At 42.1% G+C, this 20,002-nt stretch overlaps 1 protein-coding gene across 1 annotated transcript; it reads right to left on the reverse strand.

Annotated features, from left to right (window-relative positions):
• Window positions 1-17,444: 17,444 nt before the first annotated feature.
• On the reverse strand, window positions 17,445-18,305 carry LOC115675401 (uncharacterized). The gene has a single exon (XM_056318474.1). The coding sequence runs from the start codon at window positions 18,128-18,130 to the stop codon at window positions 17,726-17,728; it is 405 nt and encodes a 134-aa protein (XP_056174449.1). The 5' UTR covers window positions 18,131-18,305; the 3' UTR covers window positions 17,445-17,725.
• Window positions 18,306-20,002: the final 1,697 nt, after the last annotated feature.

Raw genomic sequence — 20,002 nt, forward strand, 5'->3', positions numbered from 1 at the left:
CTTTCCTCCTGGGGAGGAGGGAGTATCCCTTTCAGGGTTTACATCCCCTAAGATCTAAGGGAGAGATTTTAGGAAATAGGGCATTTTAAAGATCTGCTTAGGTAAAAAATTCTTATGGGGTGTACCCTGACCACAATCTTTATCGAAGCATGGAAGCTGTCACTGCCCCCCATTGTTTTTACATCCTCGGAGTTTGGGATCATAGACTTGGCTGGAACACTCTGCCCTAGGGTGTTTCCCTTCATTGTTTATGGAGCCTTTTAAAGACATGTTCAGGTCCATTCTCCGAATACTATTAGTAGTTGAATAATAACAAATAAATCTCTATAAATGTCAGCACCTTTTTGAACCTTTTTATACGTCGTAACACTTTGTATAGGACTTATGACAAAACGCGTGCGACTCCGATTGTGTGAATAAAACTTCTAACTGGACCAGTCAAATGGTTTGGATCCATCATCAAAATACATCATCTTCAAGCAAGGTTAAAGACCAATGTGAAACTTCATTCAACCATGGGCCATGATAGATAGGAAAGAGCCTTTTTCCGGAAGACTTTAACCGTCCTCGTCAAGAAGTCGTAGCGGAAACTTCTACTCAAACAAATCACTTCCATACTCATTGTCTCCTCTCGTCTCCATCCTTTTACTTAATAAAAAAATATATTAAAACATGACTGTTAAATGGGTTAGTTATATCCAGTAATCCATATATCAATAAATGGGTTAATTATATTTAGTAAATAAATATAAACATAATATGGATGTTAAATGGATCAAATGGGTCATAACCCATTTCTTAACCCCTTGCCTAGATTTGCGAGGGCCGCGACGCCCTCGCCCAGTGCCGGTGAGGGTTGCCGACCCTCGTCGACGCTCAGCCCCCCCAAAAAAAGTAAAAAAAAAAAGAAAATAAAATAGGAAAAATAGTTACAACAATTCAAAAAATTATTAAAAAATTATTAAAAGAAATGTCAATGTTAGTAGCAATCGTGCCATGTACGATGGCTAGCTTCCATGTCAACAATTTCTAGCCGAAATTGGCTGGGTGGACTAAATTGGCACAAATGTAAGAGGTTTAGGATTTGATTGGTAAAAAAGAAGAAGGTTTAGGACTGAATTGGCATAATTGTAATAGGTTTATGATTTTTTTGGTAACTTTTCCGTTCCAATAGTATACAAGAATGGTTCTTGAGCACGAAGAAAGAGCGACGTGAAGTGAGTCAAGCGAAAAGCTAGAGAGCATCCGTCGAGTACGAGAGATAATAATATATGTCCAACGAATTGTTCTCCTAGTACTATCGGTGGTGGGATAATAACAAATAAATCTCTCTTAGTGATAGCATCTTCTTGAACTTTTTATACGTCGTAACACTTCGTATAAGACATATGACAAAACGCGTGCGACTCCGGACGAGTGAATGAAACTTCTAACTGGACTTAGTCAAATGGTGGATCCATCATCAGAACAAGTCATCTTCAAGCAAGGTTCAAGACCGATGTGAAACTTCATTCAACCATGGGCCATGATAGGAAAGAGCCTTTTTCCAGAAGACTTTAATCGTCCTCGTCAAAAAGTCATAGCGGAAAGCTCTACTAAAACAAATCACTTCCATACTCATTGCCTCCTCTCATCTCTATCCTTTTTTCTTATTAAAAAAATATATTAAAACTCGCACGTAATCAATTCCGGATAAACGGTAACATCTTTTGATTGTTTAAGGCATCGTTTGTTTTGCAGAAAATATTTTTTGAAAAAACATTTTCTTCATTATCCGGTGTTTGGTTCGTTTAGAAAAATGAGTTAACAGAAAATTTATACTTAAATTCAAGAAAATGTCTAGACCAAAAAAAAATTCAAGAAAATGATTTCCTCTTTAAAAAAATTGGAAATGATTTTCCAAAACATGACTAGGTACTAGCACTTGAGCCCAAAATTCTATGCTTGGGCACGGAAATCCCAACACTGGTTCTGGGATCCCCAGTGTCCATAACTAGGTTTTCAGTGCCTAGGCTCGGGCCTGTAACCCCAATGCCCGTGTCTGGATCCCTAATGCCCTCACCCGGGTCCATCGAGGCAGAGCCTAGGACCCTGGCCCCCGCACTTCGATCCATCGAGACCGGGCCTGAAGCCCTAGTGCCAGTGTCCGATGTCCCAGCACTCGGGCCCGGCTCCACGATGGCCGAGCAATCCCCAACACTCGGCCCGGGTCCACAAAAGCCACGACAGAGTCCACAAAGGTTGTGCTCAAGTCCATTGAGGTCAAGCCCGAGACCCAGATGCCCACACTCGTTCCATCAAGGTCGAGCCCGTGACCTCGGTGCCCGCGCTCGATTCCATCAAGGCCGAGCCCGAAACCAAGGTGTCTGTCCCTCGATCCTGGCACCCAAGTCAAGGTCCATCGCGGCTGGACCCCCGAACTCTAGTGCCCGCAACCGGTTTCCTAGTTGGCCATCTGAATAGTGTATGTCTATTTAGAAACCCAGTCGAGGCCGCCGGCAACCCAGATCTAACGCCGCGCGGCAGTCGTATGAGGTCGGACGGCCGAGGGCAACCCCCGGCGACCACTGACCAGGCCCGCCTAGCCTGGGTTTCGCGACCCCCATCGGGGGTCGCTCGACCCCAGGCGGCCCTTGTCGGCGATCGCCGGGGGTTGCCCGAGGCCGTTCGGCCTCAGACGACGGCCGCCAGCGCCAGATCTAGGTTCCTGACGGCCGCCCGTCCTTCGCCGGCTGGCGAAGGGTTTCAACTTTCCTTTAATAAAAAATGAAAATTTTGCTTTGCAAGGATAATTTTTCCAAACACTATTTTACCTAAAGTTACTTTGCAAGGGATTTTTAAGTTACAATTCACCAAACACAATTTGAATTTTGAAAACTCCTTTAACTTAAAGTCCTTTGCATTTTCCCAAAACTTTCCTCCAAAGTGTTTCCAAACGCAGCCTCCATCGCGGGGCTTCGAAGTTCAGATAATTTTATCCATGTGCTAGTTTTTTTTAGTCAATTAAATCTTATGATAAGATCTGGGAATTCCTTCGCGAGATTGAGAAATTATTTCGTAAGAAATTATGGGGCTAAACACTGCGTGCGTTATTGAGTGTAATTGGGGCTTGAGAAACACTGAAAGTGTTTGAGTGACTCGAGTGTGATTGTAATCTCCGTTGTATCGCTTGATCTATAGTGAAATTTCGTGATGCTCTTTCTGTGGACGTAGGTTACTACGACCGAACCACGTAAATTTGGTGTCCAATTTATTTTCTTTATTCTGTCAATTTTATTGTTCGATCGCTTGTCTTCCGCAACAATACCAGTTTGGGGTTTTACCTCCGTTTGTCATATGTTTACCTGTTTGTGATTTTTTGTGGTATTAATTCAATTTAACAGAAACTAACAGAGGGTAAAATTGTCACAAATGTATTAATTTGGGATTTTTGGTAGAATTTGTCACAGGTATATCAGTTCAGGGTTTCTGGTGGTATCAATCCTTTTCCATAAATGTCTTTTTTTTTTTCACGAAACAAACGTAGCGTTACATTCACCAATTGAATCCTCGACAGTTTCCGAATTGTGTTTGGACATCTGCATCTCTTGTTCAAGCCCACTACGGAATTTTCATTGCAAATGATGATGATGTTGTCCTGTTCAACATTGAATTTGGACGTGGGCTCATCAATCTTTAAGGGCGTGAATGATAACCATTATATTTCAGAATTCAATTTTTCTACTTCTATTCCATGGACGAGTTTCTTTGCCAAAATACCGGTTTGATAATGACACAAAATTTCTATTCCTGAAATAGAAATTCGTTTGACAACAATACAAAATTTCTTCCTCATCAACGGCAGGCGGGCGGTGGCGGGAGGTGGCCGATGTCGGGTGGCGACGGACGACGATAGGCGGCAGCGGAGGATGGTCGCGGGAGGGCGGCGGCCAATGGTGGGAGGTGGTCGGCGTTGCGTGACGGAGGAGGACTATAGACGGCGGCCGGCAGCGAAGGACGATGGCGGGTGGTGACAGATGACGATGGGCGGCGGCAGAGGATGGTGGTAGGAGGCGGTCGGTGGAGGACAGTGGCGGGTGGTGACAGATGACGATGGGTGGCGGCAGAGGATGGTGGTAGGAGGCGGTCAGTGGAGGACAGTGGCGGGAGGTAGCCGGCGAGCGGCAACCGACAATGGGAGGTGGCCAGCGTCGCGCAACGACGGAAGACTACAGATGGGAACCGATAGCGGAGGACGGTGGTGGGAGTTGGCTAACGAGTAGCGGCCGACGGCGGGAGGCGACCAGCGATGGCTGACGGCAGCCGATGTTGGGCGGCGTCAGAGGATGGGAGGAGGCGACCGGTGAAGGACGGCAGAAGGTGGCTGGCGGGTGGTGGTGAATGGTGGTGGACAGCAGCGGCCAATGGTGAGAGGCGGACAGCGTCGGGCGGTGGCGGAGGATGACAGATGGCAGGCGGTGGTGGATGGCCGCCAGCGAGTGGTGGCGGACGGCGTTGGGAGGCGGCCGGCACCGGCGAGAGGTGATCGGCGGCGATGGCTGGCTATGGGTGGGCAACCAGCTAGTAGAGAGGGCAAGCAATGAGAAGAATTTTTATTTCTTATTTTTGTTCCAGAAATAGAAAAGTAAAATTTTTTTACTTCTGATTTATGTTCTAAACCTATTTCTGGAGTAGAAATTTGTTCCAGAAATAGAAAAATGAAATTGCGTTGTCAAACGGATTTCTATTCCAAATATGTTTTCAGGAACAGAAAAATAGAAAAATAGAATAATTATCGTTCGCAGCCTAAGCTGCCGCACATCAACCACACGACATTCATTGGTTATTGCTCGACTTCGAACACAAACTCCAAGAACGAGAGAGGTGACTGGGAGTGGGGGTCCAAGAGATGCAAAATAATTAATGCTCTATGTTGAATGAATTGTGACATGCACCGGTAGCGTGCGAGAATGGTCATTTGGAGAAAATATCAGGACATTCGACAAACTCGTGTAAGTCCATTTGGTTTCAACCGTTAGATCACTCGGAACCCCACACGATATCCACATCGCTTAGTGACAACCGTTGACTGGGTCCGCATGTTCCGAGGGTATACAAGAATGGCTCTTGGGCACGAAGAAAGAGCGACCCGTAGAGAGATAAGCGCGAAGCTAGAGAGCATCTCTCAAGTATGAGTGAAATAACTGGGATAGCATCTCTCCGAGTACTGTTAATAGTTGGATAAAAACGAATAAATCTCATTAAGCGATCGTGTATTTTTGAACCTTTTCGTACGTCGTAACACTATGTATAGGACTTATGACAAAACGTGTCGCGACTCCAGTTGCGTGGATCAAACTTCTAACTAAACCAGTCAAATGGTTTGGATCCGACATTAAAATAAGTCATCTCCAAGCAAAGGTTCAAGACCAACGTGGAACTCGGTTCAACCCTAGGCCAATGTGGGAACAAGCCTTCTTCCAGTAGACAAAGACTTTGACTGTCCCCGTCAAGAAGTCATAGCGGCAACTTCCAAAACAAATCACCCTCCAGTTCCAGGTAAGCTATACTCATCGTCCCCTCTCATCTCCCATCCTTTACTTTATAACAAAAGAATACATCAGAACTCGCACATAATCAATTCCGGATAAACGATGAACATCTTTAGTTATACCCATCGTCTCCTCTCGTCCCCTTTCGTTTCGCTTATCGAAAAATAACGTTAGAACTCAGCACGTAATCGATTCCGGGTAGACGATAACATCCCGTGTCGCGATCGGATCCATCTGTCGAGAGCTAATGAGCATCTATCTACTGGAATGTTATTCCGGGATTGACGTAGAAAGAGAGAATGACAGGTCTTGGCTTGACCGGTTCAAATTCTCTCTCGACGACTTGCAATTTCCACCCTCAAAACACGGCCACTTCGCTTTCCGCAAACCCAAGGTCTGGTCTTTGCTATAGTTCGCTTTTGCTCCTGTCCCCATCTTCATCTTCCGTCACTCGTTTCTTTAGACAATTCTCGGTTCGTTTCTCACGCCAATTAAAGAATTCTCTGTTACTTTGTTAGCTATAAATGTTAAGCCCCAGGGCCTGCTTCTCATACAGTCCACCAAAGTGAATCCCCTGCTTTGGCCTCTGTTTTTTCTCATGGCTCTGTTTCGAAACAACAACTGGCTGGTCCTTCCTCTCTTCGGTTCTTGCCTCGACGCGAGATCGCTAGACGAGCACGACTATGGAGCAGCCGAGGAGCAGGCCGGGTCGAGGAGTCCCGTGTACAGGGACGAGCTGAGCAAAGTCAAGCAGAAGACGGGTCGCCGCGAGATCGCTCCTCCGGACGCGGAGAAGGGCGGATCTCGCGGGGATCATCCGATCGACGGGGAGAAGAGGGTGGTGATGAGAGTGAAGGTGAAGATGACGAAGCGGGAAGCGGCCCGGCTGCTCGGCAAGTGCAAGGACGGAGGGGTCCTCGAGTTCAGGGACGTGGCCCGCGAGCTCGTGCAGCTTCCGATGAGCCGGGTGACCGTGGTGGGCGGGACGAGGCCCGAGGACGGAGCTGCCGGAGAGCTTAAGAGCATCCCTGAAGAAGATGAAGCGTGTGTGTGAAAATGGACATGTTCATGAGAAATTGGTAGATAGATTAGATCCAACCTTCCCATCTTGTCGGAGAGGATTTGCAAAAAATTTGACAGCGAACAAGGCTGTATCCATGGAAGTTGTAGTCGGAGTTTATTTTTTCTGATCACGCCGGAGATGTCCATGTTTGTAATTATCAATCAGAATACTGTTTAGAGAAAGCTTTACTTAATTAGAAATAGGCTGGCGAGGCTCGACCTCGCCCAAGGTCAGCCAGGTCAGCCCTCGTTAGTGGCCTGTCGCGGCCGTCGCCGAGCTCCGGCAGCTGGCGGAGAAGGAAATAGGAAAAGAAAAAAAGAAAAAGAAAGAAAATAAAAAATAAAAAAAATTAAAATTATGATTTTTTTTTTGTCTGAGATAAAGTCATGAAATTGAAATATAAGATCCGAATACCAAAACACATTTTCGGTTACGTATCACCAAATAAAAGAAAAAGTAACCATTTTCCGAAAAACTGATTTTTCTAAAAAGTATTTTCCTTTATCATGAAATTTTCCCCCAAACAAACGTACATTAAGAGAAATATAAGCCGAAGTAAAATACATCTATTTAATCAATACTGTTTAAAACTTTACTGTGACCCCACTGATATTAAGACGAATGCATATATGTGGTCCCACACTAGTTAATTACTCGTGCATCAGCAAAAGTCTCAATCATAAGGACCCTTATGTTTCTCCCTTTCACACACCATGTACAGAAATCAATATGAAATTGCTAATTAAGCTTGACAATAACCCAAAATCCTATATCCTGATAAACCTATAGAAGGGCCTGCCATCATGGGCTTGGCTTTCTGCATAATCGTGGGTATGATAGTTGGGCTGGGCCTAGTACCATAACAGTTCTTGCCCCACTTTATCTACTTATTTTTTGCGAATAATTTAATTTTTTTTCTTGAGGAAAAAGACCATAAACAACCCCAAACTATATTCATTGTGACATATTTACCCCAAACTTTTTTTGTGACACCAAAAAGTCCAAACTATGCATATTGTGACACATTTACCCTCCGTTAAGGATCTGTTAAAAATCTCCGTTAAAACTCTGACATAGCGCTGACGTGACATTGACGTGGCGCCACATTATTTAAAAAAATTCGAAAAAAGTCATTGTTCATTGCGAGTACTGTTCATTGTCTTTGAAGTTACTGTTCATCGTATTCTCGCTCGGCCAGAGCTCTTCCGATGTTCGTCCGTCACTGCCCACTATCACCTGGACCTCCAGGAGTTTCGTTGTAGCTGCCAACCATGGTGGCCGCGAGCTTGGAGCTTGGCCATGGCCTCTCCGCTCGAGCTCGAAGCTTGGCCATGGCGGCCGCTCGAGCTCGAAGCTTAGCCTGATGACAAAGAAGAGGAATACGATGACGAAGATCCACTTCGGCCAAGCTTCGCCCTCAGGCCAAACTTCAAGCTCGAGCGGAGCGGCCATGGCCAAGCTTCAAGCTTGTTCCTTTTCGGCTTTTCTTTTCTTATCAAAATGTGCACAGAAGATGATAATGCAAGGATTAGAAGTTTTGCCATCAAGAAAGACAGCCATTCGAGTTGAACCTAATGGAACCCGGATAGCTTCCGGGAAGTTTCAGAGGAAGAGAACCTCCGGCCATGAGACCGAGTGACACCTCCACGGCCTCGACATTTCCCCCGTCCTTAATATTGAGCTTCAGTTCTTCGACCTTGTAGTTTGGCGGCCACGAGCTCGAAGCTTGGCCATGGCGGCTGCTCGAGCTCGAAGCTTGGCCTGAGGGCGAAGCTTGGCCGAAGTGGATCTTCGTCATCGTATTGCTCTTCTTCGTAATCAGCCAAGCTTGAAGCTCGAGCGGCTGCCATGGCCAAGCTTCGAGCTTGAGCGGAGCGGCCATGGCCAAGCTCCAAGCTCGCGGCCGTCATGATCGGCAACTACGACGAAGCTCCCGGAGGTCTAGGTGGCAGTGGGTAGGGACGAACGAGCTCCGGCTGAGCGAGAAAACGGTGAACAGTAACTTTGATGATGATGAACAGTAACTCGCGACGAATAGTTACTTTTTTTGAATTTTTTTTAAATTATTTCTAATGTGGCTCCACGCAAGCGCCACGTCAACACCACGTCAGAGTTTTAACGGAGATTTTTAACAGAACCTAACGAAGGGTAAATGTGTCACAATATGTATAATTTGGATTTTTGGTGTCACAAATTTTTTTTTGGAGTAAATGTGTCACAATGGGCATAATTTTGAATTTTTGGTGGTCTTTTCCCTTTTCTTGACAGGCGGATCAATGAATGTCGGAACGGTGGTGCAGTTTTCGTAGAGGGTCTCCATTAACGGAGTTTAATGTGAGCAAGAGGGATAGAAGGAGAAGCTAATGTCTAAGGCATGAAAGGAAATTCTAATTAAAGCCGTGGTGTAAGCTTTGCCACAATATACAGCGGCAATTTTCAAAAAATTGCTGCATTTTGGGGGAACAATAATGACAACCAACGTGGAATGCATAGGAGGAAAAAGGATGTTCTAAAATTCGAGAAAGGCAATGGACGGCATGGATGTAGGGATCTGATTATTAAAAAATGTTGGGAAAGCAAAGCTTGGAAGATGATACATACTCCCTCTGCTTTGTGATGTCAATTACTGAAAGGTTCACATTTCCCTCGTTGTAATTTTTGGCATGCAGGAAAGCGTGCTGGACCTTCTTGGGAATAGCAAAGCATGCTAATGGGCAGGCATGCTATAAATCCCTATGTCAGGTGGGCGTTGGAAATGGGGAAAAGTAAATCTTCAAGAGGAAAATGGATACAAGGTGGCCTGATTGAGGGTCCAGCCGACAGAGGAGACCTAAAACGATATCAAAATTAATTATTGAAAAGGAAGCGAAGGGGAATGAACACATGCAACAAAATATGTTTGATCATGAGATTGTTAGTGCAATTCTTGCTAATCTACTGAGTTTTCTGCCACCAAAAGATAAAGTGGCGTGGAATAATACCAAAGCTGGAAATTTTACCATGAACGTGCCCACAACAGAAACAGAGAGGAAAACGAGAAACCAAGAATTGACTTGGCCTCGTCCTCTTATCAGACGCCAAGAGCACTATGGAACAAGATACGGCAGGCGAAGACCCAAAACCCAAAATCAGATTTTTGCCTTTGGAGTCTCTATCAAAACGCATTATCAGCAGAGGTAATTCTGTTTAAGAAGAAAGTCCTACTAGGATCTACGTGTGCCCTTTGCCAACAACAACCATCAAACAATCGAAGTTGTTTTCCTTCTTTGTTCCTAGACGAAGATGGTATGGTCAACCGACTCTCAGCATCAAAATCTCCAATCGAGCATTAAGGAAAATCGAAGATTGGTTCGTGAATTTTAAGTGTACCTTAGGGTGCGTTTGTTTTAGGAAAAGTGTTTTCCGGGAATCCGTTTTCCGGACGTTCACCCATTTGGTTCGCTGAAAATGATTAGTCAACAAAAAACACTTTCCAGTTAAAGAAAACATTCGTATATAAAATTAGGAAAGTGAATTCTCTAATTTAAGAAAGTGAAAATACTTTCCGGAATTGCTTCCATTTACTTTTTTAAATATTTTATTATTATTATTTTTAAAAAAAAAATTTTGCATTTGCATGAGATAAAATCATGGGATTGAAATACCACCGCCCGCAGCGGCTGCGTTAGCTTCGGGCTCTCTTCCCCTCACGAAGGGAAGGAGTTCGAATCCCAGCGCTGTCATTAGGGATTCTTAAGCGTGACGTCGTGGTGGTGGGTCCTGCGCTAGCGTCACCCCGGGTTTACCTCTCCGGCTGTCGGCTGTGCGGGGGGTTCCCGGGTTACCAAAAAAAAAAAATCATGGGATTGAAATCATTTTCTAAATGAGATCCAAACACCAAAAACTGTTTTCGATCACATATCTCCAAATAAAAGAAAACTAACTATTTTCCGGAAAATATTTTCCAAAAACGTTACATATTCCGTAAAACAAACGCATCCTTAGGCTTCATTTGTTTCGCGAAAAATCATTTTCCAGGAAACGATAATATTTTCCGGTGTTCGGCTGAAACGAGAAAATGAATTGGAAAATATTTTCCACCGTTTGATATCTGATTTGATTTTTTGGGGAAAATTACCAAAAATTTTGAATTTTTTTTCATTCCATTCTTTTCCTTTTCTTTCTTTTTCTTTTTGCTTATTCCTTGGCCAGTGCCGGCCACGGCGACAGCAGACAAGGCTTGAGCTCGCCAGATTCCAGTGTGCTCCTACAGACCAGTGGACAGCTTTGCTCACTTCGAAGATAGATCTAGAGCTTGTTTTGAGTTGTAATCTGATCCTTTTGATCTAATAAAAAGTCCAACAAATTAGCATATTGGATTATAAAAGCCTAACGAAAGAGGCCTTACCACGTAACCGGACCTCCTATTCCCTTCAAACCCGGGGTTTTACTATGTTATGAAGCTTCGATTATCTGTATTCTCAAACTTTTTCTAAATGAATGAAATCTATATTCAAAGCATATTTGATTGAACGGACATTTGGGTGCAAATCTGACCAACCACACATGCTTCGATTCTCACGTCATCATATACACGAACAATGCAATGGGATCTGGATCGTCCAGTAAATTTCCACCCTCTTGTAGGCTCCAGATGGGTCATGATTACACTTTCCCCTAGTGTACCCCTAGTGTAAACTTTCTGAATTCTACAGTGCTTCGAGCCGTCTTCCAACCCGTTTTCCACAAGTTAAGCCCGACCCTATCCCACGTTATAAACTGGGCAAAACCACCAGTTCAACCGGTTCAACCACTTCAGCCAGCCATTCCAAGGTCAACAAAGCACATTCTCTGGGCTTTTCAATTTTTTTAATCGGGGGTCAAAAAGCACACTCATCCGGCATAAAGTCACGAATGACACTTGTAATTAAAAAAACCTTAAAAGACACACACATTAAAAAGCTAGAGGACGACAAGGTGACCGGTTGCCACCTACATTCACGGCACGTTCAGCGTCTTTTCCATTCCCATGAATCCCACAGATATGACAAATTCGGCTCTACCTTCTCCCACCCCATACATTCATTCTCCAAATGCCCAATTTCGTTTTCTTGAATCGAATTTGCAATTCTTTTGGCGTATCTACGCGATGTGCAAATGAACAAATTGAGGGATTATTTTCTCTAATCAACACATCAATGAATTACTCATTGAGTCGTGGACCCTCAAAGAGCAGCTCTTTTCTTCAGTTTTCTAGAAATTCGTTCAAATTACAAAACAAAGAAAAAAAGCATACGACCAAATTGAAGTCTTCTCCCTTTATTTTATATATATAACGTATCTATTTGTAATGCACAGTACAATGTTAAGAAGAGTTGTTTATAAAACTTAATCTACTATATGATGTAGTGGAATTATATTAGACATTAACTTAAGCTCGCCATCTCTTACTTTGGGATGAAAGATACCGTGTTATGCATATGTTGTACAACATTATATTAAGATGAAAGATACAATGTTATGCATATGATGTTTGCCAAATGAGAGCGCATTCGTTTTTATAGATTAAAAAGTTGAAAATCCATGCAAGGACATTTTTTGGTTCGACCTCGGCCTTTTGTAGGCATTGACTTGCATAAATTCCCCCGAGGAACACGCCTTGAACGCGCAGTTATTGACTAAATTTTCGCATTTCGCATTCAGCAGCCTTCTTTGTCTTCGCAGTTTCCACCAAAATCCTCTATAAATATTCTCTCTCCCTCTCGACTTGCTTAGCTAGTTTCTCACTGTCTCAACACACACAACACATCTGAACACCCTTCCATCGATTTCATTCTCATGGATCTTCGTCAAATCCTATGGCTTCCCTGCTTTTCTTGCTTCGACGAGTCGCCGTCGCTGTGATCGGATCACGAACTTGCAGAAGCCAAGGAGCCTCTCGTTCACCGAGACCAGCTGGGGGAGAAGCGAGCTGATAATCAAGAGAAGAGGGTGATGATGAGAGTGAGAGTGAAGATGACAAAGCAAGAAGCGCGTCGATTGCTCTCCAGGTGTAACGACGGTGGGATCCTCGAGTTCAGGGACGTTGCTCGCGAGCTTGCGCGGATCCCCGTTGTTGCGTTAGTGTCGGTGGAATAATTATACACAGCACGGTATTCCATGAAACATGAAACGACAGATTTGTTAGGTTTTATCCTCTTGTACTTTTACATTATAATGGTGTTTGTTTTTTTGTCAAAGCCGATGCCGTGCTTATCGGGAATTTAGTGTATGTATAAAGATTGAAGTTTATATTCAGCACTCAAGATTGTATCCCCTTTGAAGATGACATAGTAAATTTTAGAATGTCTAAACCTGCACTAATGTTCCCCATTAGACGTATCGATTTTGTTAGGGTTTTATCCTTCTTGTACTTTTGGGATGATTATAACTGGTAGTTTGCTTCCTCTCAGTCAGGAAGCACTGCTGTTGCTTAACCATACTTGAATATCTGCAGAATTAAGCTATGTCATTTTTTTTTTTGGTTCTCGATTCTTGTATAAAGATTTGAAGTTTAGATGATCTTATTTCTGGTCTTCTACGCATACTTGCTACCTTATGGTGCTTTGAGTATTAGTTTTTCTCATCACTTTCGTGTACTTTTCAACTATGATTTTACATTTTGTTTTTGCAAGTAGACTTTCATACGATGTCAGCAACCTCAAATATATATCATATACATGTGTTGATATTTAAAGGTTACTTTCGAAACCGTGTAAACCTTCTTTTTCGTAATTAAGGTCACTTTTGATTTTTTATTTTAGAACAATTTCCTTTTCTTTTATTGGCTTATTAACTTCTTAAAAAGATTGTTGTATGTGCATGGTTTTCGAAATTCAGTAATACTTTCTCTGCTTACTTTTGGAAAGTTAACAATTTTTTTAGATTTGGCGATGTAAAATTAAAGTGGAAAAGATGAAATAATCCATTCATTGATAGGTTAGTGAAAACAAAATTCATTATCTATGCGTGCATCTGAAACAGTCCACTTGATTACAATTTACAATCACTCGATTGCGTTTTCCACTTACGTGTATTCATAAAATTAAATTTATAAAGAAAACAAAACACTTTTTCCATTCCCTCTGTAACTAATCCACTCCCTTCCACAGTGTTTCGAACATTTTATCCTTTGTGAGTCCCTCGTTTTTGGCATCTAAACTTACTTCTCCTTGGTCAAATGTGGGGTCCTTTTCTTTTCCTGCTAAAACATTGACCACGATATTCAATCTTTCAGTAAATTTTCGTAAATTTGTATTGGAAATCGAAGTCGACAAATTTACTTATGAATATACATAAGTAGAAAACTCAATAAAGTGGTTGTAAATTTTAATCAAGTGGACCATCCTCTTATGTATATTCATAAGACATAATCATGTACAGGACGATGAAGGATATATGTCGTACGACATTATATTTAGATGAAAGATACTATGTTGTGCATGTAATGTTTACCAAATGATGTTACCACATGATGTTGTGCATATGATCTCGACCTCGACCTTATGTAGGCATATACTTGCATGAATTTCCTCGACAGAATAAGCCCTTGAACGCGCACTTATTAGACTGTGGTTTCGCATTTCGCATTCAACAGTCTTCTTCGTCTTCACTTTTTCCACGTGAAATCGTCTATAAGTATTCTCTCTCTCCACTTGCCTTGCTGATCTCTCATTGTCTCAACACATATAACACATCTGAACACCTTTCATCAATTTGATTCTCGTGGCTCGTCGTCAGATTACACAGCTTCCCTTCTTTTGTTGCTTCGACAAGTCGCTGTCACAGTGATCAGGTCGTGAACTCACAGAAGCTAAGGAACGGCCCATTCACAGAGACGAGCTGAGCGAGAAACTTGCTGATAATCAAAAGAAGAGGGTGATAGTGAAAGCGAGAGAGTGAAGATGAAAAACGTTGTTTGCTCTCCAAGTGTAAAGACAGCGGGCTCCTCGAGTTCAGGGACGTTGCTCATGAGCTCGCACGGATCCCAGTTAGTCGCGTCAGTGTCGAGCCGATGCCTGCTCCAGGAGTAACAGCTCTTGGGAGTATCCCTGAGGAAGATGACATGAAAATGAAAGAGTGGTAAACCGTTAATGTTCCCTGAGACGTATCGGCTCAACTAGGGTTTTATCTTCCTTTTTTGTGTTTTTTACTTTTACCATGGATTTCATCATGGTTATAAATGGTCGTTCGATTCCCTCTCAGTTAGAAGCACTGCTGTTGATTGAGTATACCTGAATAATAGAGATTTACGTTATATCAATTGCCTTTTGGTCTTGACTCTTGTATAAAGATTTAAAGATATTACAGAACGCATAACACTTATGGCCTTCTTTTGCTATAATTATAGCACTCGTCTTTACACTGATAAACAATTATATCCTGCTTCAATTACACTTGTACGCATACTTGCTATCGATTCGCTTATTGGTGTTTCTCATACCTTTGGTGTACTTTTGGGATGATTCTTCGTTTCCAAGACTTTGAACTATATCCTCACCTTTGTATCTGCAAGTGAATTCCTTAACACTCCACGTGCCAAAATTAACGTATAAACGGGCTCCTAGTCCTATCCATGCTTTTCTCCTACTATGTGTGGACCGTATTCTTATCTTAAACAAGCTGTCATTCTCCGTGGACTGGACTCTTTGAGTTGATCGATCATGTTGGACCACCTTTTAATCTAATAGAGCCCAAATTGTCTACTTGCAAGCCAATTTAAAAGCCACATCAGCGACGGTCACCGCAATCAAGCTTCGCGGAAAAGCAACGGCCCATAAAGAAAAGGGCCTTTTTGAAGCCCTCGAAATGTGGTTTTACCCAAAATCTAGGCATGTTATTAGCTGGTAACCCATCGATTCAAAGTTATTCGATGTTTAAGACGTGACTCTCTCCCTCTCTCAAGATCCCTATCGATTGATATTGGAGTCGAATAATCAAATGGGAAACATCTTCAGTTGATTCAAGTCTTTGTCATGCATATATAAATTTAGGTTCAATTTTACTCGAGTATCAATGTTTTTATGTCGGTATGTTTACCATTATTTCTTATGCATGTCACCTCCTCAAATTTATAATAAATGTCATGTTAACCTTGCCCCGAGGATATGTTTAGTGTATCTGATAAGAATATATTTGATTTTATGCGATAGTTATGTTGAAATGGAAAAGGGTGAAACTATTTCCACGTCTTTTTTGGCTAAAACAAACCATTCTTAGCTTATTGATCATCTTACCCTTTAAAGACCACTTAAAAGGGCGTGTTTGTTTGAGGTAAAGTGTTTTTCGGGAATACGTTTTTCGGACTTTTACTTGTTTGGTTCGCCGAAAATGGTAAGTTAACTAAAAACACTTTCTGGTCAAGGAAAACATTCATGTATAAAATTAGGAAAATGAATTCCCTAATTTAAGAAGGTAAACACACTTTCCGGAATTGCTCATCTTGAATTTGTTAATATCTTTTCTTTCTTTTTTTTCTTATCTTTCTGAAGCCGGCAATTGGAAATAATTTAAAATATACAATTTTTGTATAATTTTCACCATCATATTTTCCTCACCAAACAACCGAAGATACTTTCCAAGTCTTTTGTAGGTTTTAGCCAAACACTGAAAAATGAACTCATTTTCCTGGAAAATGACTTCCTGGAAAGTATTTTCCAGAAATAGTACATTTTCCGCGAAACAAACACACCCGAAACATTAATTTTTATTTATGCAATTAATAGATAAAGATTTAGTGGACACGGGCCAATTCAAAGACGAATGAACGACGTCATTGAGAGCTAGCAAAGAGTTTTCTTTCTTTTCTTTTTCCCTTTTCCCCTTTTTCATCTAGTTCGACTTTACTTGAACTTATACAAGGGAAGAACGTTCAATATGAGGGAAGAGCACGGCGATCGATTTCAGGAGGATCCAAAACCATAAGGAAACGGCGATCTGGGCGTGGATTCCGTTGTATGCGCACGAGATAATTATACGAGAGTTAGAGATGGCTAATAAATGATTTAAGTCATTTTGTATTTAGGGGGTGATTTAAACGGGCGCTCGCGTCATCTCGACGTCATTTTAGGAAATGCTTGCGTCATACGTTTACTTGAGAGTGCGGGCAGGTTGAAAATGCGAATCGGAAACAAAGAAAACACCAAAGATTCGGAGCATCCATCTACATATATTTATATATTAATTTCGGGGAATTTTCTTCTATTTTTTTCGAGGCTCGACGACCCGATCCATCCCCTACCCCATGTGAACGAAGACTTTTCCCGACCTTTTTGTTTTTTGTCGAATTTCGCCTCTCAAATCACGCTAATAAGCCAAAACCCTAGCGTGGATTATGCACCTTTAATGAGACAAGCCTCGAAGTAGTCGAACAATAGAGTAATCCATTATCATACAATATTCATTATGTTGTCTTGTTGCATTAGCTGCTACTTTTGAGACGATAATATTATGTATGAGTGATTGATCTTGAAAAGTTTGGCACATCCCGTGATCAATATTTTAACCGGTCATCGAAGAAGAAAACTTCGATTTGCATGCTCTTGATGATGGAAAAATTCTTTTTTGCCAATTGACGATGCTCATAACACGATGTAGCATTTACTCACGTAGTGCGGCGCATCCGATTGATGTGTATATATGCTCGTATCATTTAGTGGGAAATGGATCCGGTAGGATTGGCTGTGAATAAACCTTTGACATGAGATTCTAGAAAATTCTTTTGACCGAAGCTCATACTCATTAGCTATATCGACCCTTTCATCGTACCATGGATTTTCGCCTCCAATTTGTCATTCGCGGGATCATAAGGACAAAAACTCCTCTAATCAAAGTTGTGAATTGGCAATGCGTATTATTCCAAGTTTGTGCCACCAACATCCAAACCTAAAAAATTTCCACTATCAAAAGGAGGAGGGGAGGATGAACAAGTGAAAAGGAGCAAGAACCTCAGGGGCCGTCCAGCAAAATCCCAAAAAAATAATTTACATGGTTCCGGACTAATCTCTCCCTCCTCGAAAAGCCCTTCCATCGATCAAAATACAAGAAGATCTTTGCAAATTAACAAAGAAAAAGGAAAGAAGGTTGAAAAAAAAATTGAAAAAAAATAAGTTCATCATGACCTCCTCTCCATCTCAGGCACCTCAGGCACCTCCATGATGCTGTCAAGCGATGGCTTCCACGACCCAACATCAGCAGCTTCAGGGAAGCTGCTGTTTCTCCTCCTCCCTCTCTCTATTTCGCCCAAGACTTGCTCTAGGTTGCTCTTCGGCCCTCCTTTCCTGCGACCCAACTGGATCAGCAGCAGCTCCAGCTCCTCCTTGGTCAGCAGTATCTTGACCCTGACCCTCCCACCCCCGCCACCGTCGATCTTGCCACTCGGGTCCACGCTGATCTTGGCCGCCGAGCCGCCGCGAGCCGCCATCTTCCCGTTCTTGATCTCTTGAGGCCGGAACGCCTCCGGCTCTTTACAGATCTCTTCACATCTCCTCTGCTTGCACGTCTCCGCGCAGTTTCCCATTCTTTCTCACAACTTCAAGAAAAACAAGGGACGCGCAGCTTTGGTTTCTCCCGGAAAAAAAGGGTCTGCCAGGAGGCGAGGAATCGCTGGTTATGAAGAGCGGAGGCGGTGGTTGCGGTTGTTTGCGACTGAAGAAGGAGGGGCAGGTTGCGCAAGTAGTGATGCATGTGGAGCTTAGTATGGGTTAGTTCTTATAGTCGTTGATGGAGGTGCTGTATTTTTATTTAAAAAATGAGATTAATCAATTAAGAAGTTTGAGGAGAAGGAAAAAATAAAAATGAAATTTAAAATAGGGTGGGTTCACAGAGAATTGATTTCGCTAGCAAAGTCGAATCTGACGTTGGGCCTACGTATGCCAAAATCAAGCCCCACGGAGATTAAAGTCGGTATGTGTACTTTGTCTGCTTGTTCTTCCGCTAGTTTATGTGGTCCTAATTAAGTAATTAGTATTTGGAGATCGTATTCGGATCCCATTACTAGAGTGCATTGCGTTTTAATTATATAGTTGAAGTTTCGAGATCTAAATCGGTACGTGCTCATTACAATATTAGAACCGTCGGATCCGTTGTCAGAATAAAGAATCGTGTCATTTCAATTTGCTAAATGACTTTTACAATCTTTTACATCTCATACTGATGTCATGGATCGATTAGGACTTGGACCTCTATGAAAATCCTATTTTTCTCGACAAAATGGAAAAAGTCGTGCTAGAATGATCAACTCTATTCTTAAACCGAGCATGTTACGCCGTAAGTGGAGTATGAAGTCTTCTTAACAATATTTACTGATGTGAACAATCGGTGCATTGACATATTGAGTAACATTAGGTATGTTAAAATTGATATACTTAATGACATGATAAACTACAAGTGGGCTTAGTTTTGCTAATCAAACTTAATATAATTTCTCAAACGAAGAGCCCAGTTAGGCTCGTTTTAGTTCTTACTGTGCTTTAATCATTCTAGAAAGGCAAGAAAGAGTCGAGCTTTAAGTGTTTGCAGTAGCTAGCTGGGGGAGTAGTAACTAAGGTTGATCTCTAATTAGTTTATTGTGCAAAATTTTTTAATCTTAGTCAATATCTTTGGACCGCTGACCACTTTGTGAAATTTCTTAGAAACGCTAACGTAGACCTAAGTTTTGAAATCCTTTTCAGGGAGGTCATTCGGGCAGGAGTCGGTAGTAGCTCCTGCAATAAATAAGTGACAAGAACCAACCATTCTGGTGCAATTCCACGTTAGTTAGGTTTTTATATTATATGGAGAAGATTTAATAATATAACTAGTCACCGACAAGTCTCGTACTATCTTAACTTCATCACTCGATTGCATAAACTCTAGTTAAGAACTACGTTTTGCACCTGTACTTTGGACAAGTTTTTTTCAATTTGATTCATGAACTAATCGACAGCTTTTTAATTCAGTCCTCTCGGGTGTTTTTCTTATTTTTATTTTGCCCCTTGCTATCCAGATTTATGAGGGGAAAAAATGTATTCGAAAGCAATAAGGGATCGAACGAAAAATTTGTAGAGCTTGGCTAATAATTATGAGAACCCTTTGACTTTGTCCGACGCTTCTCGTGTTCGTACGTACTTATGCCCTAAGTTCTTTGCACCAAACTGATCAGGTACAAAGCAGTTGCTTGAGAGTTGAGAGAGTATCTCAACTGCTATAATTCTTTTTTGTTTGGCCATACCAATTCTATACAGTGATTTTCTTTCTTATTGTAAACAAAACAGTCTGCTGAGACATACGATATGAGCTCGAGTGGCGATGCTCGCTTTCATCTTCACCAAGTTTTGTGTCCATTTCTTGATTATCTCGCTGATTGAGTACGCCCGAACCGATTTCTACGCTATAATCACATCATTGATCA

This window comes from Syzygium oleosum, unplaced genomic scaffold (assembly GCF_021117445.2).
Source record: "Syzygium oleosum isolate NSW1041296 unplaced genomic scaffold, Sole_v2.1 Sole_v2.15, whole genome shotgun sequence".
Lineage (NCBI taxonomy): Eukaryota > Viridiplantae > Streptophyta > Magnoliopsida > Myrtales > Myrtaceae > Syzygium > Syzygium oleosum.